The 23298-nt window shown below is 45.1% G+C and overlaps 1 protein-coding gene across 2 annotated transcripts in view; it reads right to left on the reverse strand.

Moving 5' to 3' along the window:
• Positions 1-23298, reverse strand: part of COL22A1 (collagen type XXII alpha 1 chain) — a 293252-nt gene that overhangs the window by 77630 nt on the left and 192324 nt on the right. For both annotated transcript variants that reach the window (XM_070631019.1, XM_070631018.1), the window contains 5 exons: positions 22941-22994; positions 21306-21359; positions 18408-18512; positions 15983-16027; positions 9162-9239 (listed from right to left, as the gene is read on the reverse strand). In XM_070631019.1, the coding sequence (XP_070487120.1) occupies positions 9162-9239; positions 15983-16027; positions 18408-18512; positions 21306-21359; positions 22941-22994 (336 nt within the window). The remainder of the gene's footprint in view (positions 1-9161; positions 9240-15982; positions 16028-18407; positions 18513-21305; positions 21360-22940; positions 22995-23298) is intronic.

A 23298-nucleotide genomic window follows, 5' to 3' on the forward strand; every position in this document is an offset into this window, starting at 1 on the left:
CAGGTAACCTAAAAGGCTGACCGTTAAATATATCCCAGAACTACCTCATAAAATAGAATCAGCATCATTTTAAGTGTGTAGTTAAGCACTAAAGAAAGTAGGGGGAAACTCCAGAGGTCTAAAGCCAAGCAGGTAAGTCAAGCAGGTAAGATAATAGACTCAGAATTCTACCTGGGGTCTATTTGACTGAGAAGTCGCTCCTCCCTCCATTATTTCTCACTGCTTCTGTCACATTTTAAGTCAACGGTACACATGGACCAATATACATACTTATTCCTCAAGGAAAGGACTTAGTGACAGTTTACTGCTGGCACAGGAAATGCTGCCTTGTCACTTTGGAGTCATCCATGGCTTCAAAATTAAATTCCATGATCCACCTCAAGCATTTAACTTGTTCATTACACCAAGCCCCGAATTCCTCTCTTATGTCATTTACTTTAAAATCCACATGTGAAGGATGGGTCTTGTTGTCAAGAAGGTCTTCGTTTCAAACCTTAGCTTTACCAATTACTAGCTGTTTGACCTTGAGCAAGTTACTTAGTCCCTCTGAGCTTCAGTTTCTTCAGTTGTAATGCAAAGCTGAATGATCACCTTGCCTTGTGTGAGCAGAAATAAAAGAAGATGCTCTAAGATAGAGAACCAGGCCAGTGGCTGGCCTATAAAAGGCATTCCCATGCCTATTTTGTTCGGATACTTTTAAGAAATACCCGAGTGTGTTGAGGAGGAGGGACTGCATAATGACTTCCTAATGTCATTCTTAAAGCAGAAGCCTAAATGTGTTTCCAACAGTAACAATCGTCTTTTCCAAGATTATGCCATCTGATGTGTTTGTTTAAGACTCACTCTAGCCTAACACACATATTTTGGCCTTTGATACCATTTTCCACTATAAGGAAATACAACTCCTTGGAGAAATGACTGATCCCAGGTCTGGGCAAGGAATGTATACAAATCTTGTCATCCCAAAGAGCAAGGAAACCATCAAAGACTGCTAGCCTTGTGTCAAAAGTACTTACGGTCAACTTGAATGAGCTCCTATTGGCATAAGAGAAGACAATTTGAGCATCAATGGAAGAATAATTGCAATACATTAAAACACATTAAATGTGTTTAAATCCATGAATTCAAAATTATTGATAAAAAACAAAAACATCTAATTGATCATCTCTGCAAGATGATAGGAAACCAAATCACTATCTTAAAACAATTAAAGGGAAAGACAGGAGCGTTTTCATCCTGCCTTCCATGTGAATCCTACCACTGGGTATCCAAACGAGGCCATTTTCTCCATACAGAAGTATTCCAGCTAACACATAAAAAGAACTGATAGAACTAGCCTAGCACCAATTTGCAACCCTTGATGTGCTAATTGATCCAAGCATGGAAATCAAAGGGTGTGAACATCACAACAAGAGACCACCAGACATCAAATGCCTCTTGATGGAAAAACACACCACCTGTGAGGTCTTGCCAAAAACATCTAACCCGAATCTGATCAAGGCCTCAGGCCCAAGTAGCCACATACAGTAAATACAAGGACAGAGCAACCTGTTAAACTATTAAATTAGCAATTTGGAGGAAGCTGTATTAGACCAAAAAACAAATCCTGTCTCAGCAATAAATAAATTGCAAAAGGAAAGAGAAAAGAATGGAGGGAAAATCTATAGATTAATAAAAGAAATTTTTTAACAAAACAACTAATTGCTGTTTACTTGGATCTCGATTCAAATAAAAGAAAACTGCAGAAGCATGACATTTATGGAAAAGGTAGAAACTGGACTGTTGACTGGATATTCAATGGTGAATTATTTTGGGGAGTGTGATAATGAAATTGTGGTTATGTTTAAAAAGTCCTGTAACCGCGGGCCCTCTAGGACCAGTTGAACTAGCCCCATCTTATCAACAAAATAATTAGAGTGGTTTTTCAGGAACTGAGACCCTTTGTCCAGTTCAAGCCAGTTGAGACCACCAACCCATGAACTGGGCCTGCACAAATGCTGCAGCTTTTTGAAGTCAAGGAGCTAAAACCTCCACCCTCAGATCATGGTGACACCGCCATTTTGTGAACACGTGTCCTGTGAAGAGGCACGAAGCTTGACTGTGCTCGGGCAGATCATCAAATACGTCACTTCTGCTCACCTCCAATCATCCGTCTCCACACTTCAGACTGCCCCGCCCTTCATCCCATAAACTGTGCCCCAAGCCCTGGGTCGGGGAGACAGTTCTGAGGGCACACAGCCTTCTGTCTCCCTGCAGATCAAACTTGCAGAATAAAGCTGATTTCTTTTCTGAGGCCATAATGAATTGGCTTGTTTATGCTCCTCAGGTAGGAGAGCACCTTTGTGCGGTAACAGTCCTTATCTTTTAGAAGTACATACTGAAATATTTACAGATAAAATGACATATGTCTGGGTTTTGCTTTGAAATAATGGAGGGTACAGAGGATGAGAAGGAAACAGCGACCATTGCCCAGGGATCCTGGTTGTTAGAGAGAAGGGTGGCTACAATGGGGGTCACTTTATTACTCTGCCTGCTTTTGGTATATCTGAAACTCTCCACAATAAATATATATAATATATTAATATTATTATATATTATATAATTATATATTATTATATACATATATACACACAGCACACACATACACACATACATATATAGATACAAGTACACAGACTCATGCACGTGCAGCACAGATACTGCGACCCTTTTGTTGTTTACTGATAACTGCAGTTAGTGAAAACCTACAAAACTGAAAGCCCCAAGGGGTTTAGGCATGCTAAACACATTCTCTTCTTTCTGTGCAGTAATGTCATGCTGAAACCACTGTTTCCCTCCTTTGAAGGTTGATCACCTGTCTCCCCCTCCTCCCATAGGCATATGCCTGACAACACGGTAAATTTTATTCTCCATAATCTTTTATCTGAATGGTAATATGTGCCTGGCTCTGTGTTGGGATTGGGGACAGATGACCAGATGATGGTAGGACAGGATCCAGGCTACACGGAGTGGTCCAGGCAGGAGAAAGCCACCCTGTGATAATGGGGGCTCAATGGGTCTGGGTTGAGAGATGCCAGAGCCAGTGGCATCAGCCTGAGAGAGTTTGGGGAGCCTTTACACAGAGGGTGCCAGGTAAGAAGGGGTTTGGGGAATGGTGGGCTTCATAGGCAGAGAAGAGACAAGGACAACCCTGGCAGAGAGGACAGCTTGGCAGAGGAGGAGAGGAGAGGTCAGGCTTTATTCCAGGAAGAGAACAAGTGTCCTTCTCTGACATGTGGAATGCCTGGCTGTGGTAGCTGGGCGTTTCCAACGGCTGCTAGGGTCTGGGTGAGAAGGGCGGCAGTGCCTCTCAGGAGAGGCCTCCGAGGTCACTGAATAGGCAAGGGGTGAGCTCAGATCCAGGCTCGGTGTGGTGTGGAGAAGCAACTGGAGGGAACAGAATAGATTCCAGAGGCCAGGCAGGGAGGCCAGGGGGAAATCCAGAAGGAGGTAGGAGGGGAATCGAGGCCAGAACAAGAGCTCTAGAAGGAGATGGGGACCAGGGACAGCTCGTGGGGGCTTGGCCATGGCAGGAGCAGAACTCACAGTCGCTGGAGACTGTGGGGTGCAATATGGCCTTCTCAATTACGTCCAGTGCAAAGAATCCCCAGGACAGCAAAGCTCCTCACGCCACATCATGAGGAACGTCACTCGACCCACAAGAAGAGCAGAAGTTGTCTTATAGCTTAGGAACCAAGAGCTTGGACTTCAGAGAAAGACAATCTTGGGTTCAAATGCCTGCTTTGCCTCTCACTAACAGAGTGACCCAGCCAACTGTGTGAACCTCTCTAAGCCTCAGTGTCCTTGTCTATAAGCTGGAAACGAGAACAGTGCACAGCTCACAGGCCTGCTACAAAGATCAGCAAGGTAATGCACGTAAGTGCCTCCCACAGAGCCTGGACTGGTGCAAGTGCTCCATATGCCTCAGGACTTAACCATTAGGAACAAGAAAAAGGCTTGCTGAGGTTAGAAAGGAGGGTTCCCAATCAGAAGAGACAGTAGCAACTTATTTTAAATCTTTTTCTTTTTCATCAACAGAAAAATCCCCTGAGATTTCAATCTAAAACCCAAGAGTGGAACATTTAGCTCCTGGTTACACACGGAGCCTTGGGGCCTGGGGGGGAGGGGTGCACTGTCTATCCCCTCCCAACCTCCTCCTGCTGCCCACAGGACTGCTCTCTGTGTATGCAACAGGATGAGCATGCATGTCAGCGAATGAAGCCCTGCACATTTCCTGAGCATCAGCCTTGGGGTAAAGACTGAGAAATGCCTGCTGTCCCCAGGTAGCCACCAGACAAGAGGAGGCTACTTGGCTGCACATACTCCTTCCCAAGGGCAACTGGCCAGTCTACTTCTTGGGACAGCCTGAGTGGCTCTCTAGTTCCTATATCAAAAGGACTGGGACTAAACAGGCAGATAAGACATAGCAAAAAACAAGGCTAGACTTGTAAGTCATAGTTCAGGAGCGATAATGCATGGGAGAAGACACTGGCAAGTGAAAAGACTGTGGACGTGAACTTCCCTCACTATTGGTGCCCCGCTCTGAGAGCGGTGAAGGACGTCTGCTTGGAGTTAGAATGCTAGGGCTCCAATCCGAGCTCTCCCAGGCCCTAACTGTGACTTCAGGCAAGAGGTCTCACATCTCTAAGACTGTTTCCTTATTTTAAAACAAACAGGACACTGGGATCCGCCTGGTAGGGTTGCTGGGAAGAGTACACGGGAGAATGCCCTTGAGATAAGTGAGAGAACGTATGTGGATGCCTTGCTCATGGCTGGCCCCTGCAAGAGGCAGCCAATGTCAGCTGTGATAATTATTACTCTGTTTCAGTGTCTTTCATCTCTATTAATATTATATTATTGCCCAGAAGATGGGGACTGCCAAAGACACATAACAAACCCTCTGGTTGGACACTTGACCTGTTTGATTGCACATAATCAGTTCCACGCTCCTTTCCTCCACCAGGCTGTAAGTCTAGTAAGGGCAGTGAGCCATTCCTGTTTGAATGTGGCCCCTCAGTGCCTAGGCCACATGAGGCCTCAGCACAAGTGACTCCAGGAAGGAAAGGGAAAGGCTGAAAGAAGGGAGAGGCGATGTTAGGCTGAGAAAGATGTCGGGGGAGGATTTTTATGACATCTTAAGGTCAAAGGCAGGGTATCAGGTGTTATCACCAACATTACCATGTTGTAATCCTCCCAACACTCCTGATGCTGCTACAGAAGTGCTGGCACTTGATCCACAGGGAAACTAATGGTCAGAGTTGGATGGCCCGGGTCTTGGGATACACAGTGTCAGAGGTAACCTTGCCCTTGGAGACCTCAAGCTTCTGGGTTCAGCGAGGTTCATTAGCACTTTGATCTGCTCTGAGGCCTAAGTGGGATTGTTTTTAAGCATTTCGAACCTTGCTAAAGGAAGATCAGAGGCAACCTGAAGATTAAAGGGTTTTTTAATGTCTTGAAAGGGGAAGTCAAAACTCTAAACAACTTCTTCCCCATCCCTGACTGTTGATGGTGCAGAGGTTGGCAGAGAAGGCTCCGGGCTCCCTTCCAGGGAGTCAGCACTGCTCCTGGATGCCAAAGGCCTTGGAGCATAATACCACAAAGGAGGAATAACTTATAACCTGATCTGTCCTTAATGCGAGAACTTAATGGAAATGAATAATCCTGCTCATCCTGCTGAAGCCACAAAGCAAGGTGCTGCAGAGGAAGAGAACTGGTTTTGGAGGATGTGGGAAGTGATCTGCATCCTTGCCCTGGCCTTGGTCCTGGGCCTGGCCCTGGATTAGCTATATGACATTGGCCAAGTCACCTTACCTTCTGAACCTCAGATTGTTTGTCTGGAAAAGAATGATGTAGCAGACACAGTCAGTGGCCCCCTCCAAATTCCCTGGACATCCACCAACATGGCAGCTCCCTGCTGCAGGTGCCTGCCCCAGGGATTTCTATAATTACTGGAAGATGCTTGGCCCAAGTGCAGGGCAAACTGACAGTTCTTGGGAGTCAGCTCCACAGGGAGCAGCCTTCAACCAATGACCAACAGAAGGTGGTACACTAACACCCCAACTTTGCCACCCCTTTCATAGAACAGCTCTCCAACTGCACCATACAGTTTGTGGGAGTCTTCACATATGACACCTGTTCATCAACACATCCTCCCTTAGCTCCTTTCCATTCCCTCACGTTGCCACTCCTTATGTGGTGAATTCTGAGATCATTTCCCAAATAAACTGCTTGCCATTGAATCCTGTTCTCAGAGACTGCTTCTGCAGGATCCCAGCCTTCACCAAGTGATAAACATTTTTCACAGGACTGAGGAGGTAGTGGATGTGGTGCTTCTAGACCCAGCATAGGACGAGACACAGAACCACTCAGCAAATGGCAGTGACCCTGTAAAGGGGCAAATGCATCCCCTGTGAACTCACACACCTGTCCTCATCCCTTCTCCACACACCTGCTCTCTAGCACAGGCCTGAACCCTCCGTGCAGATTCCCAGGCCATTAGCAGCCTAGGCTAGTGGCCAAAGACAGGATTTATGAAAATTCAATAAGGTTTCATCCACTTCGGAAGCTTTTAATAAGGCGAAGTGGAGGAGAGACACTAAACCATTGACTTACAGCCTCCTGGCTGAAGCCAGCCAATTACTTTTCAGGTGGAATCACTTAGGCAGGAATATATTTCATGGTGATTTTAACTGGCTCTCATGTGGCAGGTGGGGTGAATTGTGTCCACCTCTGTGTCTGGCTTTCTGATTAAGGGCTTGGTGTGGTGAATCCTCGGGGAGCAGATTGAACACATAGAACTTTGCTAAACTATGGGGAGGACCACACCCAGGTTATAGTTCTGCAGTCTCACTTATAGTCAGTTTTCTACCCTAAGGGGTAATTCCTGCTTGATTCAGAATCCTAACTCCAGCTGATCAGGCCCCATTAAAAGGAAGATTTCAGAAATAAGAAAGCCTGAACACCTGTGTTTCTTCACTGCATCTTTGCCATATTGTTTCTTCCAGTTACCAAATGATGAAAACACAGCCAAAGACAAAAGACAAAGTTGATGTAATGAAGTGGAGGATTTTGTTCATCAGAAATCCTAGATAAGCGTTTTTTTAAAGAAAAAACAGTTGGACTAAAACTAGACATTTCCCAGGGGATTCTACATGTCTTCTTCCAGTGTTTCCAGGGACATTTAGGAGAAACAGAGCCACTGGGTCTTCCTACCATCTTGAAATTAGCCCCCATCCCGAGGGAGTGGGAGCAGAAGTGAGGTGGCCATTTCCGGTGGGGAATGAGGCATGCAGGAGAGTGGGAGGGCAGAGAGGAGAGTGCCCTGGAGAATTTCAGGGAGAGAGTGAGAGGCCCAAGACCAACTCTGGGATGGAAGAGGGCCACAGACGGAAGGAAATTATTGTACAAGTGATACTGTGGGTAGTAAATTGGATTTCCTGTCAAATTCTTCGAGACACAAATGAAGAATGGTATTACCTTAATCATTTTGGGTTGTGGTCTACATTCCTTGAATGCAAAACTAAGCAGAGACTGGGCCATGTGCTGCCCTGGTTTATACTCAGGTCACATTTATTAGGGGTAAAGTTAGATTGTGCTCTGGGTGAATATAATAACAGTAATAACAACAACAACAATACATGGGTAGTAGGGATACGATGAGGCTTAGCAATGGCATTTGAAAAGGACTTGGTATTTGAGCCTCTCTTAAATAATAGCAAGACAGGTGCTGCAGACTGAATGTTTGTGCCTCCCCAAAATTTGTATGTTGAAACCAAATCCCAAATGTGCTGGTATTTGAGTGCGGGGTCTTTGAGAGGTGATTAGGTTGTGAGGGTGGAGCCCTTGTGAATGGAATTAGCGCCTTTATGAAAGAAACCTCCGAGAGCTCCCTGCCCCTTCCACCATGAGGACACAGTGAGAAGACGGCCTTCTATGAACCAGGAAACAAGCCCTCACTCAACACTAAATCTGCTGGTGCCTTGATCTTGGACTTCCAGCTTCCAGAACTGTGGGAAGTAAATTTCTGTTATTATAAGGCACCAGTCTATGGTATTTTTGTTATAGCAGCTCAAATGGACTAAGAGAATGTAACCATCAAAAGAAAAGGAAATGTAATTTTAAGGTGAATTAATAGGATATAGTGTCTTCAGCAAAGAAGGAAGTAAACAGAAGAAGATAAAACCCCAGAACTGAAAACTTGCCTTGAATTCTGAAGGTTGCCATTCAGTAAAGTGGGGGGCATATGCTCTTTGTGGTACAAAGGGAAGAATTAGAAGCAATGGGAGGCAGATACAGAAGATCATATCATACTCTCTATGGAAAGAAATTTCTAATAATTGCCTATTCTCTATGGAAATAATTGTCTAAATTTTAAATCCAGATGTACTAGCTTTGAAAGAAATTTGTCTTCTATTTCTACAGGTAATAGGATGGAGGCTGGCTGAGGATATTGGAAGCAATCTTCAACTTGGATGGGGGCCCAGACATCATTGATCCTCACCATCCCTTACAGCTCAAAGGCTTTACAATTCCTAAAGTTACCACCTCCAGGGAGTCTGCAAACATACCCAGTAGACTCATGTGAATTATTCATCAAAACTAACAGTTTGAGGATCACTTCATAGGTTTTATTTTGGAGACTGTATTGAAACCTTTCTTGATTCCATTTATGTTCTCACCTGTAGACCAATTGGAGGAAGAGGGATAATGAACTCACTTTTGCTTTAAATACATGAAAGCAGGCTGTTTCTTCCACATCACACCCCTTCCTCAGCCAGTTCAGCTCCACTGGCTATAACTCAGTTTTTTCCCAAGTTTGGCCAAAGAGTCTTTTCTTTTTTTTTAATTTCCATGATTTTGTTCTCTCATCTTTGAATCAGACAAGTCATGGTCTCCCTAGAAATCTTATACCCATAAGAAACACACCCGTAAGAATTAGTAACAATGGCAGCCACAGTAGACAAACCTATCACCCTGACTGACCCAGGGATCAGCGACCCACTACCAGATTAGCTGAAAAGGAGTGTCCCTGCAGTAAGGCCCAGGCTGCACATTCTTGGGAGCCAGCAGGGAATGGCTGTGTGGTCCAAGAACAAGGCAGTGCTAGATGAATAAGGACTCACAGGAGGGCCAGCAACCCCAATGCCTGGGTCGCCACGGTTGCCGGGAGAGCCAGGTATCCCAGGTGCACCTCGGTCCCCCTAGAAAGAGAAAAAATAGGATGAAGAGGTCAGTTCTGGGAAGGAGAGGGCAAGGGTACAAAAGAAATTATGCTCCTCCCACTGTCCCAAATGCATTCTCATCTAGCACCTGGACCCCACGTGCTCCCGACAGTTCACCTAAGCAGCCCATCACTCTGTCCAGACCACCACGCATGGACACAGCCACCAATTGCAATCATGCAGCTTGCAAGACTGACTGTGCCCCAATCTTGACCATGGCTTCAAATGCAATTATAACAATATGACCCCACCCCGTGTGATCACAGTTATACATTTTACTGTGCTTTCTCTAAACCTCCTCATGCGCACAACCTGACCACACCCCAGATTTGAACAAGCACCCACATTTCAACTCAGTTTCCAAATTACTGAAAAATTAATTCATCAATTCACCAATAATTTGTAAAGTATCTTTATTTTGTGGGGCACTTTTCCAGGGGTTGGGAGGGATACGGATGATGGAGTACAACATTCACCTTTAAGCATAGTGGTTAGTATAGCGCGGACGTAGGGGTCAGATGCCTGGGATTAAGTTCTGGCTTCAATACTTATTAACTGTTGATTTAAGAACGTGACAAGTTCCCTGAGCTTTAGTTTCTTCATTTACAAAGGGGTAGGGGAGAAGAGCAGCTGCCACGACCACAGATGCCGTGCTCATTAAACAAGATTATGCAGATAGAGTGCCTTGCACTTAACTCAGTGCAAGTAGCTGTTGTGGTTATTGCTGTTCTCATGTATCTGTCATTCTGGACTTTGATGGGAAGAGGAAAAGGAGAAGGAAAGAGAAAAGGGGAAGAGATTCTGTTTGCCATTTCCCGCAGAAGGAAGCTGAGACAGAGTCATACATTCTTATACACAATTTCAAAACCTTCAATCTCTGAAAACGAGTGCTTATCCTAACTCACCCAGCAGCGAAACCTGACATGTACTGACACAGCCTATTTACAATCTTTAGTTATCCCATTCTGTACAGATATTTACACATTTCTGTTGCATCAATATTAACCAGCTTGACTACGAGTACTGCCCCTCACACCAGAGTAAATATTATATATATATAGTTTGCAAATTACTACCTTTCTAAGTTACAAAATAAATTCAATCCAAAACACACATGGCCCCAACAATTTTGTGTAAGGGACTGTGCACCTATATTAGGTCAGCTGAACTGCCTCCAAGCCTAATACTGAAATGGCAGGTGACCTTGTTCAAGCAGCTTAATATCTCTGGCATGAGTTAACTTGTATGACAAATGGAAAGAGACTTAGAAAGCTGTTATGAAGAGCCAATGAGACAATGTGCAGCAAGTTGATTTCAGGTAGAACCTGATATTGCTAGGCAACACATTGCTTCATTAAGGTTTATGATTTTAAGTATTAAAAAAGTCCAATTAATAATCAGCTTATCCTTTCTAACCATCATTTCAATTGGAAAACTTTGCATTTTGGACTTTTAAGAAAAGTAATACTTCTAAGATGGTTTATTTTCCCTGCAGTATGACTATTTCTTAGATGAGTACATAAGTTACATATTCATTCAACTAATGTTTGTTGTTTACTCATTTTGAGCAGTGATCAAGGATCCAAGACCAAAAGATGACTCAGTCATGGGCCCTGTCCATTTTCAAAACTCACTGCTAAGTTCTGAAGAGAATCTTGTTCACGGGAATTGGGAGAAACAAGGTTTGTGAAGTTCTCACAAATGAGATGAACCAAAATCCAAACTTCTCACTAGGCTCTGTAACACTGTATCTTCCCCTTGTCTCTCTGGGCCCAGGGGTGGCCACACTCCTAAGAGCCATAGCATCCCTCTTCCCCAGCCTCATTTCTGTAAATAGTCCCCTCCTGAAATTCTCCAAAGTACCAGATGGTGCATTCTATTTCTTTGGAATAATGTGATATGGCTGATTCTGTGAAGTACAAGATGCTTGGGATTGCTAGAAAATCTGACTTTAATGCACGGGAAAGGTTGGGAAAGGAGAAGTCAAGAAAAGAGGGAAATATGGAAAAAAGTATAATGAATTAAAAATGAGTATGATCACTGTTGTATCAGTCACCAGCACACTGCAACAGTGGGAGCATCAAGTAGGAAGATTTCAAACCGGCAGTCAGGTGACCCTATGTCCAGTCTCAGGACAATGTCAACCTAGTCCTGTGACCTTGGGTGAGTCCCATAACCTCTCTGCACCTTAGGATCCTCTATCATTAGGAAAAAAAGGACATTCCCATATCTCTTATAAAGACTCATCTGAAAGCTAAGAGACTATGCTAACAGTGAGTATTACAGATGTATTATTATCATTTTATCAGCAGAATTAGAAGACAGAAAATAAACTAAACCCATAAATATCAGAGAAATCCATATCCTTTTGCACCTCAGTTTCTCTTTAAAATATTTAGTATAAATTTTCTTACAATTTTCTGTTTTAGCTTGGCTCCCCATCTTCCCAAGGTTTGCACATCAGCAAACCCTAACTACTGCCAGCTAAACCACAACAACACTGAATTTGTACCCTTCCATGCTGTTTGTTTACACCCCTACTTCTTGCACATGGTGTTCCCCTTAGGGGATGTTCTTCTGTCCCTGTTCTAAGCTTCCAAACTCCTACCCATCAATTAAGACTAAGCCCAATCACTCCATTTCCATAAACCCACCTCTGCTGGTGCTCCTCTCTGTCCTCTTGCAGACATTTGTATATACATTAATCTTAACACATTACCCTCCCATTTTGTCTGTCTGACCCTCTGACTTCTATGTAAGTGTCTTAAAAGTATCTATCCATTCATTCATTTATCCATTTATTCAACTCAACTAAAAGAAACTATCCATTCATTCATGTACACGTTTATTCAACAAATATTCATCAAGCATCTAAAATGAGTCAGACCCTACATTGAGTACAATATCTATACACTTTTGCATCCACAATGCCCAGCTTAGGGCCTGGCACAGGTGATAGCCTTTAATAGCAATTGCCTGAATGCCGGAATAAATAAATTCATCATCACTCACATTTTGTCAGGTACTAAATTCTGCCTTTGACCAAAATCAGCTTTTTACAGAGGAAGGAACATGATAGAAAGAACTCTCCCGCCCCAGCCTGGAATCTGAGTCATGGATTGTTCTCTCCCACAGAGTAGCCAGGCTTGGCTCCATCTGAATGTTTATAGCCCATTGTGATGCTAACATTTTCCCCAAGCAACAACACTTCGTAGCTTAATGGACTGAAACTTTTAAAAAATGGTCCCAAGAAAAGATTGAAAAACCTTAATGCTCTGTCAGCAAAAGCAAGAAGGCTCATGATTTTTTTTTTTTTAAAAAGGGGCACATGAGCTAGACTCTATAATACTGACTTTAGTTCCTGTTTTGGCTGCAAGACATTCTGGGCCATTTCAACAGTGTCCAGGGAAGAAATTAGCAAGGAAGTGTGGGGTCTTAGAAGGAGAATGACATTTATTGAGCAACAACTATGTGCCATGAGAACATTTCTCTCCACAGGAGATCTTTGGAGGTTAAATATGCTTTACTCCTGTATACAGAAAAGGAACCAAGAGTCTCAGAAAGAATAAGGCTGTAAGTCACCTATCTTGTAGGAGGCTGAGGTGGGATCCTAATCCAGTTATGTATGGAAGGCAAAACCTGCTAGAAAGCAGTGCCATCCAAGAGAAGGAAAGGCATCTTTAAGAGCCTTCCTGCAGTTATAAGTAATTAGGATGGGCTGAGGGGATGCCAGTGAAAACCTTTATATGGCTCCCTTCCTTAATTCCAGGAGTTGCTTTTCATCAGCACCAGGGACAGCACCAAGGCAAGGATTACAGCAGGAGCTCCCTCTGGTATCTCTCTCCATCTCCCCTTCTTTCCTCTCTCGTTCCTCATCTTGAGCTCCCCATTCTCCAACTAAAGACTTCTCTGAATTCCAACTTACCTTCCCAATGCCAGTTGACTAAGGAAACCTTTATTTCTAAACCACATTCTAACTTATAAATGTATATAATATCAACATTGGAATGGGTCAGCTGTTTACACATTTTAAATAGGAGATATTTGGCCAAAGGGACAGCAAGACTTACCCTGGGTCCCATGGAGTTGAAACTGGTTGGTCAGTTGGACCCCAGGTCAAGGCTTTCTGCACTCCTCACCCCAGGGTCTTAGCCTGCCTCTCTACTCTTCGATGCTGCCTCCATTCATTTCTGCTTGGGCTTTCTCTCTCCAACAACATGCTTGCAAGGATAGATAAGGCCTCTCTATCTCCTCACCTTCTTGCTGCAACCCCAAAGTGGGCTCCACAGGGAGATCTAATAATAAGGATCACTAATATTTATTAAGCATGTACCTGTGACAAGCACAAGGCTAGGCAACTATTTTTATTTGTATTATATAATTTATTTTTTTCCTCAAACTGTGCCTGGGAGATAGATTTTATTAAGCTCATAAATAATTATCACAGAGAAAGAACATCTTAAGACAACACTTCTAGTGCCCTTGACTTCCTTTCTTCTAAGAGGCAATCAATTTCTTCTAGATCCCAAAGGTTGCACCTTTAGAGGGAAAAGTGAAAGCACGTGAGCACTGCCAGTCAGACGCTGGGCTCACCACATCACAGAGGAACCTCAGACATACTCCTTAGGTTGGTTGTTAATTCACAAGGTTCTCCAGATCCTGGGTCCTGCTCCCTGCTCCTCTCCACACATGCCCACTGCACCAGGCATATGGAAATATTTCATATGCCTCCAAATTCTGACAAGTTGTTTCCAATGTTTTCCTAAATCAGAAAATAATGAGTTGCTATGTATTTGCTCAGATCACTCAAAGAACTTGCTCATTTCTTTTTACTTTGATCGTGAGCAATAAAATTACTATTTGGGGGATGCACATTAGCCTACTATGACCTCAATTAGTACAAGCTTGGATGCTTCTAGAGGTCAGCTGCCTGAATAGGGGAAAACAACACAAAACAAAGAAGTCTAAAGTAGAGGCAGCAATTATTCCTGAAGCCTCAAATTTTATATCCTGGATATTACTGTAAACAAGACTTTTACATACAATTTAATAAGCAATACAATCTGTGATTATGTGGCTGAGATCCCAAAGATACAGCTACAGAATACAAGGAAAAAAGAGAAACTGTCCAATTATTAAGCAAATGAATATCTGGGGCTTGAGACAGAACTGTCAGTAATGGCAGTCTATATGGATTCCAAGAGCTTAAATAACTCAGCTGGGATGGAAGGTGATGTGCTTTAGAAATGTGCTAGTGTACTCAGAAAGTGGCTCACAGGATAGCTAGCAATAATACTGAGGGCACATTCTACAAATTTCTAAAAATTTGTTTTCATAACTATATGCAAGTAGGTAAAAAATAATATGATAATTATACAATAACACTTTCATTTATGTGATTTTTGAATATATATGTCAAACTAAAGCAAAAGAATAAACATTCTAATGTCCATAATTGACTATTTCACCCACATTCTGAAGTTTAGGTATTTGAATTGGTCAAATAATTTTTCATTGAATGTGGGCATATTTACAGTACAGACTCATCTCTGAACACATTCTATGTCATGCCTCAGTGTCTTCCCCCACATTAGTACCCCTGCAGAGTACTTCTTCCTCATTTTATTCCCCTTCCAACTGCTACACACACTTGAAAATCAGGATAAATGTCACCTCCTCCAGGAAGCCTTCTAGTCAAACTAGGCTGGGTCAGGGAGCCTCCTCCAAGGTCGCTTGTGTTCCAGCTTCCCTCTCTCCTAGCACTTGTCTGCTTTGGCCTGGTTGTTTATCCATTTTGAGCTGTTGGACGGCTGGGAACACGTCACATACATCATTGTCATCCCACAGCCCACCCCCAGATCTGACACGTGGCAGAGGCTCAGCGGATGTGCAATGAACGAAATAACAAATGCATTGGTAACTGATGCATAAATGAGTCAACGAATGAGTGACTCAGTATAAGCATAACTTCAGGAAAGCTTCCTTGATCACTCAGGAAAGTTCTCTTAAGAATACTACCTAATGGGCAAAGCCATCTTTTCTGAATTGTGGTTGCAAGTGAATTGAGGAAGAGACTGCTAGCATTGACCCAAGTGTTTCCCTTTCCTCCTTGGGGCTCAGCTAGATGACTGCCTGCCTCCCCTGTAGTGTCAAGAGGTTGGTGGGAATGAATCACCACTGGCAGGTCTGGACCCTAAAATCTTTCCACAAGATCCTCCACTGTGTTTTCCCTCATTTACCACTGCATACTAAGGATTTGGTAGAAGACACTGAGGTCTTAGAGTGTGGGATATTCACTGGACTGAAGGAGTGTGAGTCCCTGAATGACTGTGTGGATTAGAACTCTCCATCCACCAAAATTCCCATTAGACTTAATGCGAATGAGAAATGAACTTTTATTGTGCTAAGAGTCTGAAGTTTGGGGATCAACTGTTACCACAATTAGACTAACAATACAAGACTGCTAAGATCTATTGCTCTGCCAGCTGAAACCATCTTTTGCAACTTCATTTAATCAGTTGATGCTTATTAAGCACCAATTGTGTAGCAACTATTTAAATACCACAGTTCAGAGTCATAGAGCCTTTAGTCAAGTGGAATGTGATGAACCAAAGAAGGTGGAAGTGGATTGAGGTGACCAGACATACTTACAATTAAATTTTCCAAGGCCTCTTTCTAGACGAAACCCATGGCATCCACAATTTGCTTGGATAAACACTTACCTTGCTTCCTAGAGGTCCAGGTAATCCAGGTGGTCCACGAAGTCCCTGGGGAAATGAATGATACAAGGACAATCATGGGACCATGAGTGAACGCTTACCTGTCCACCACATGCCTAACTGTGTGCACCCTATGCTGTGGGGGCCCACAGATGGATGGGAATCTTCCCCCACATTAGCACCACTATGACTTGTCTTGTACAAAGGAAACAACCTCGTTCTGAGACACAAAATCCTTGGGTATGAATTCTGACTCTGCCACCTACTGCCTCTATGTGAACTTGAGCAAATCCCTTGGTCTCTTAGTTTGCTTTCCCACTTCAGATCCTTATTTTATAGGCTCCAACAACCAAGGCAAGGTTAGGTTTCAAAGTAGGGCTCATTGGATTCCAAAGCCTGATCTCTTTCTTGTTGACCTTGCTATCAAGACGTAGGGGAGTCAATGGGAAAAGTCTTCAATTTCAGGCTGAAGGCTTTTGCTTGACACAGTATGCATGGCCAGAATTAAAATCACAGTCTACTTTTGGAAGTATTGGCTAAAAGGGCCAGAGTGAAGAAAGAAAGCAGGGTCCAGTCCCTGTGGGTTCACAGACAAGCTCTCCCACTTTCTCACTATGTGACTTTGGCAAGCGGTTCACCTCTCTGAACCTCATATTCCCTACCTATAAAATAAAGTGATACTGTTATGGTCTGAATGTTTGTGTCCCCCCAAATTCATGTGTTAAATCCTAACACCCAATGTGATGGATTAGGAGGTGGGCCTTTGGGAGGTGATTAGGTCATGAGGGTGGAGCTCTCATGAATGGGATTAATGCTCTTATAATAAAAGAGGTTCCAGAGAGATCTCTTGCCCCTCCCACTATGTGAGGACACAGTGAGAAGTTGGCAGTCTACAACCCTGAAGAGGGCCTCCATGAGAACTTCAACATGCTGACACCCTCATCTTGGACTTCCAGCCTCCTGAACTGAGAAATAAATTTCTGTTGTTTATAAGCCACTAGTTAATGGTATTTTGTTATAGTAGCCCAAACAGTCTAAGACAAGCACTCACTTCTCAAGGTAGTCGTGAGGATTAAGTGTAATGTGCTTTGTACCTGGTACAAGAAAATGCTACACTAGTTACTATAAGGACAGCTAGCTGAGTGGAATGCACTATGGACTTATATGAATCATCTCACTTACTCCTTAAGTGGTAGGCCCTAGGATCATTCAAATTTGGGGATTAAAGGAAATTCACATTCAGGATTAAAGATTAAGGATTTAGGCACAGAGAATTTGAGACCTTTCTCCAAGGTCACACAGGTAGCGAGTTGGTCTGACTTGAACCTTGGTCCATCTGTCCCTCTCTATGAGGTTGTGAGCTCTTCAGAGGGAGACTGTCACATTCATCATTGTCTTCAGAGTCTAGCACAGAGCCTGGCTCAGAGTGGGCCTGGGTAAACTGAGGCAGATTGCATTATTGGTCCCAATTCTTCACTCCCCTCCCTGTGAGAGACTTATACATGCCCATTGACTCCCCATAGACTTGCAAGACCTCTCATGGGGGGAAATGATCCATGCCCTGTTGATATTGGGCTTGACCATGTGACTTGCTTTAGCCAGTGGCATGTGAGCGGACATGATGTACACGACGTGCAGGCAAAAGCTTTAAGAGCCACTGTGTGTCCCTGCTATGAAAACAGAGCATCTCCTTTATTCATGGTTTTCTTTTTGAGCCTGGGACCCAGAATGTGAAGACAAGTGAGGTAGAGCCGCAGGAGTCCTATCACAGGTGTCAAAGGTAACACAGGGCCTTTTCTTAAGAGTTGAAAGCCACTGAAATTCTGGGGTTCTTTGTTACCACAGCAAAACTTACTAATTCATCTCACTTTCTATTCAAAACATGATGAAATGTTTGCCAGTCCCCAGTACATAATATCCTCACGCGTTTGCACACACAGTCCATCTGTCCAGAACTTCCTCCCTGTGCTGTTCTGCCCCAAAATAATTTCTTCTCAACTTTCACTTTTGGCACAAATGCTACTTCCTCTGTGAGGTTTTCCCTGACTTTACACATGGATCAAGAAACCTCTTCTCTATGTGCACACCCATGATTGGTCCAAGCTCCAGTATTCTGTGTCTACGACTGTTCTCCCCATTAAGTCATTAGCATTTCAACATCATAGACACTAGACCGTCTCTGTGTCCCCAGCACCTGGCCCAGAGCCTGACACACAGCAAGCAGTCCATGCATGACATTGAGCTGCGTGAAAGGCACCAGAGCACGCTGCTTCGCCCACACCATGCCCCTTTCCCAATCAGCCCAGTTTCACTGGCTACCACTCAGTTTCTGCAAACCTTGGCCAGTGAGTCTTCTTTTTTTTCGTTTTTATTTTTTAAGTCTAGCCTGGTAGTCAGGGGCACAGAAACCTCTGGACCTGATACTTACCGGGTCTCCATCTTTCCCTTTTCCGGGTGGCCCAGGGAGCCCAGGAGCACCAGGATCGCCCCTGAGGCCAGCTGGCCCTGGGCTCCCTTCTTCACCTGCTGCTCCCTGGAGAGAAAAGTAGACAGTTTCTAGGATCAATGATATGCAGACGGTGAGCTTTTCAATGGTGGACCAGCCTGAGGTGAGTTGGCAGGCTTCCTGGCAATGCCCTAACTGTTTCAGGAAGACCAACCCTTCTGAGGGCATAGAATCATGGCCTGCATAATGTGTGCAACAGGACTGCGTGTCCCAAAATTCACATGCTAAAGTCCTAACCCCAAGTATCTCAATTTAGAAATAGGGTCTTTGCAGATGTAATTGGTTAAGTTAGGTTGAGGTCATACTGGAGTAGGGTGGCCCCTAATCTACTATGACTGGTGTCTGCATAAGATGGGGAAATTTGGACACAGATATGCACAGAGGGAAGACAATGTGAAGACACAGGGAGACAGCCTTCAATAAGCTGAGGAGAGAGGCCTGGAAGAGATCCTTCCTTCACGGCCCTCAGGAGGAGCCATCCCTGCTGGCACCTTGATGTTGGACTTCCAGACAGGGTGAGAATGGTGAGACAGTACATTTCTGTGTTTAAGGCACCCAGTCTGTAACACTCTGTTACAGCAGCCTTAGCAAACAAACACAATGAGGAACATGGGAACAGAAAGGACATGGGTGGTTTCCTAGTCCAACCTCCCACCCAGTGCAGGAAACCATCAGGAGCATCTCTTACAGACAGTCCTCCATTTCTGCCTCAACTCCTTCCAGAGCAGAGAGCTCACCACCTTCCCAGTCCATTCATTCCATTGCTGGGCAGCTCTGTTACATAGCGTTTCTTTACATTCAGCCAAGATAGCCCTCTCTGAAATCTTCCAGACATCTGACCCTCAACCTCTGCCCTGGAGCTCTGCGGACAAAATCGAACCCCTCCTCACACGATAGAATTGCAGTGATGTGAACACAGCTCCGGGCTCCAAAACAGACAGAGCAAGTGCCAGGATCGGACGAGGGAGGGACCTGTGCTTTGAGCTCCCTCCTGGCAAATGCTCACCCTTCTGACCACAGAGCCACGATGAGCCCCACATGGCAGCCCGGGCTGCGGAAAGTTGGGTGGAACCACGTGAGCTGCAGGACTCCTTTTCCAATGCAGGGCTCCCTTGGGCCTCAGCTGCCACCTGAATGTCTCCAGGCATCCCCTGATGGAGAGGAGGTGAGGGACAATGTACCAAGGATGGGCAAAGCAAGGGACGGAGAGGACTCTCTCCAAGCCATGGGCAGGATCAGCTTCCCCAAGCCTCAGGCCAGCCACTGGACACAGTGGGAGAGAGAGAAAGAGACAGCATGCCCTGGTGTCAGAGATTTTTACCACTTTGCAGAGCACTTGAGGTTCCTTCCAAAACCAGCCCAGGGCCTTAGCCCTCAGCCTGCACCTCAGCTCAGCCAAGGACAGGGTTTGGCTCCCCCTAGAGGCTGGATGTGCCAACAGCTCACCGATTTTCTCTTCTCTTCAACTAGACTCAGAAAACCTCCAGCGTGGTGGTCACCACTTTCTAGTCTGTCAGTGCCATACTTACAATGTGTCCAGAATGGAGAACAACCCTTTAGACGTAGTACAATCCAGGCAGAGTGGACAGGCCAGGATTTTTTTCCCTTGCTTAATCTGGGTGTTCTACTCGTATGACTCGTAAGAAAGACTGTCTTTTTTTCAAAAAATATTTATCACCTGCATCGCATAAGGGTTATCACTGAGCTTACGATCCACTAACACCCCAAAACCTGTGAGACATATTCCCCACAGGGCAGTTGATCATTTTTCTTTGCAATAAATCATTTTTCCCTCCAAGATATGTATTTTAAAATTGAGCCTTCCTGCCAAAATGCAAAAGTGTACGTCAATTCTTGGTAAAATTTCCCAAAATATAAAAGACAAAATGATCACTCCTTTATAAGATTCCAAGCCAAGTGGACTTGAAGGAATGGGTATTAAGAGGTTTAGACACGTGTGAGCTGGGAGGGGGCCTCTGCAGACGATCCATTGGGAGTTGGGGGGACACTGGCACACCTGTTGTGCATGTGGAGGCTGCTCCTATAGGCAGATCGGGTGACCCCTCCAACATGTCAATTCTTCAGCTAGCCCTCGCGACCTATGACCAACCTATTACCACCCCCATCTTACAGATGAGAAAATTCAGGTGCACAAAGGGCGTCTGAGATCAAGATTTCTCAACTTTGGCAGTACCGCCACTTGCGATGGATAATCTGCATTGTAGGGTGGAGGGGAGCTATCGTGTGATTGTGAGAGTTTTAGCAGAATCCCTGTTCTCTACCCACTAGATGCCACTGGAGTAGTGGTTCCAGTAAATGTCAGCGACACTTCTTAAATTGTGAGGTCAGAGATGTCAAAAGGCTGTGGACTCTCCTCCTCTGCCCCTGGGGTGTTGGTGTTTTGGGAGGAACACCGTGTCTCTCTTCTTCCTGATGAATAAAGCTCTTTCTCATAGTTGGGAAGTTCTAACTCTGCACACAAAGGTGTGAGATGGAGAAGATGGTGCATCGAATGGAGAGAAAGTGGGATGTGGAGTCAGCCAGACCTAGCTCTGTGGGTCACTAGCTATGAGATGGAAGGCAAATCAATTAATCTCTGAAAGCCTCAGTCTCCACATCTGTCAAATGGGGATCCATCTGATTCACAGGTCTGTTGTTGAGGGTTAAATGAGATGATTTCATGGCCTCGTTCCTCTCTTCTAGTCGGAAAGCCCTTCTGACTCCTGGGTCCTAACCCAGGCCTGAGCAGCGCGGGTTCCTCCTTGCTTCCTGGAAGTCGGGAAGAGCTGCTGTGTGCTGAGAGGTCGCACCATGTCTTACCTTCTCACCCCGCTCCCCATCTTTCCCAGGGGGGCCTCTGACGCCAGGGGGGCCCTGAAGAAAGAAAGGTCATTGAAGTGGTGAAGTTCAAGATGATCCGTGGCTCCCACAGGAGGGTGATAAGGTCCCTTTGTAGTTGACAACTATAGCTCCGTCCTCACTTGCTCCCATCCCTGACTTAACTTCCCCAGGGGCCTCTCCACTGTCTGCTCCCTGCCTGCCATAGCTGTTCCTCCTCTGGTCTGCTCACACCTCCTTGCATATCAGAGCTTTAAACACACAGGCCTGCTCACCACTGGGCTGTGGCTCTTAGAGGGCAGGGCAGGGTCCAACCTAGAGGGGATCCCAGAGAGGACGAGGCTGACTAAGAACACAGGCTTGGCATCAGAGACCTGCTTCACCAGTGTCTTTGGAGCCCTCCAGAGGTTGACCTTGAGACAAGGCTCAAGTGCAAGTCTTCCATGGATGCACGAGTAGGGAACAGGGAAGTGAGAAAGGGGAGGACAGGCAAGTAGTAAGATGTTTGTGTGACTGGGGCTCAGGCCTGCTGGGGGCTCTGCAAGTCAACATGGGATGCACCCTCAGAACATCTCCACCAGGAGTGGAGGAGCTGGGGCATTTATACACCCATCAGTCAGAGCTGCTTCTGCTGGTGCTATTGGCCACATGTCATGGGGTTGGCTGGACAATGCAGTCTCTAGGAGCCCCAGGCAGAGGCATGCAGGGCTGGCTCCTGGAAGTCAGCAGCATGCACCGAAGTGGAGAGGGTGACATGATTTGGGCAATGCTCCTGTAGCATCTACCACAACCACTAACAACATGGGTCGGTCTCCCTGTGCCTCAGTTTCTTCCTGTGTAAAATGGGGCAGTAGTAGTATCCATCTCCCAGGGTCCTGAGGATTAAATAAATTAACACATGTAAAGTGCTTAGAACTGCCTGGCACGTACAAATGCCCAGTGTTCGTCCTCTGAACTGCTATGATTATTATCGTACAGGTCGACGACTGAGCGGGACTGACTTCCACCTATTTTAGGAGCACAATTCTCTGTTGCCTTTGACTAGATGCCATCGGGTGTTTCACTGAACAATGTTAACGTCAAAATCAATGTCTACGGTGGATCTTAAAGCTCATCCATTAGCAGATACCTTGGGACCCACACAGGATCCAGCATGTCCAGTGTGGCAGGACAACAAAGGTGAACCAGCACAGCCTGCTCTCTCTGTTTTGAAGATGAAAAAACTGAGGCCGCAAGGAATGGCTTGCAGGGGTCTTACAGCCAGTTCACAGCAAAGCTGTCATCGGAATCCAGGCATCCTAACAGCAGGGGCTCCTGACTTCTAAGGTTCATTTTGTTTCTTCTGAGGCAAACTCTGATGCTGATTCCAACATGAGTGAAGTTGACAGGATTTCTGCCATTATAACAACTTCATTTACCACCTGGAGGTCTGATGAGTCACCTAGAGCCTTAGGACGGTAACTTTCTAGGTGACCTTCGTCCATCTGTAAAATGGGAGAGTAGAGATGCCCACTCCCCTGAGTTTCAGGGTGGATAAGTAAGTTAACTCAGTGGATGGGCACTGTGGATCCACAACCAGTGCTGGTGTCCTTCCCACCCAGCCCCTGGATTACTCACCACACTTCCTGGGGGGCCACTGGGACCAGGGGAACCCACAGGTCCAGGAGCGCCCTATTCAGAGCAGAAGAGGTTTAGAAAGGCCCAAGGTATTGATTATAAGTAGTTACCCCCAGTCTCTCTGCAAACCTGCCTTCTACTTAATTCACTGTGATTTGCTGAACCTACATCTAACCTGAAATTCCCTCCAAGCATAAGATGAACCTCCCCCTGTTCCAGTGTCATAGCAGCCCAATCAGCCAAGCCTCACGTGAGGGGGTTCCGGCAGAGGTGAGAGACAGGAGGGCAGCAGACTCTAGGAAGTTCCTGAAGACAAAGGCACAGAGGGGCAGAGGTGATGTGTGTGTGTGTGTGTGTG

The sequence above is a fragment of the Equus przewalskii genome, chromosome 8 (genome assembly GCF_037783145.1).
Source record: "Equus przewalskii isolate Varuska chromosome 8, EquPr2, whole genome shotgun sequence".
NCBI classification, from domain to species: Eukaryota; Metazoa; Chordata; class Mammalia; order Perissodactyla; family Equidae; genus Equus; species Equus przewalskii.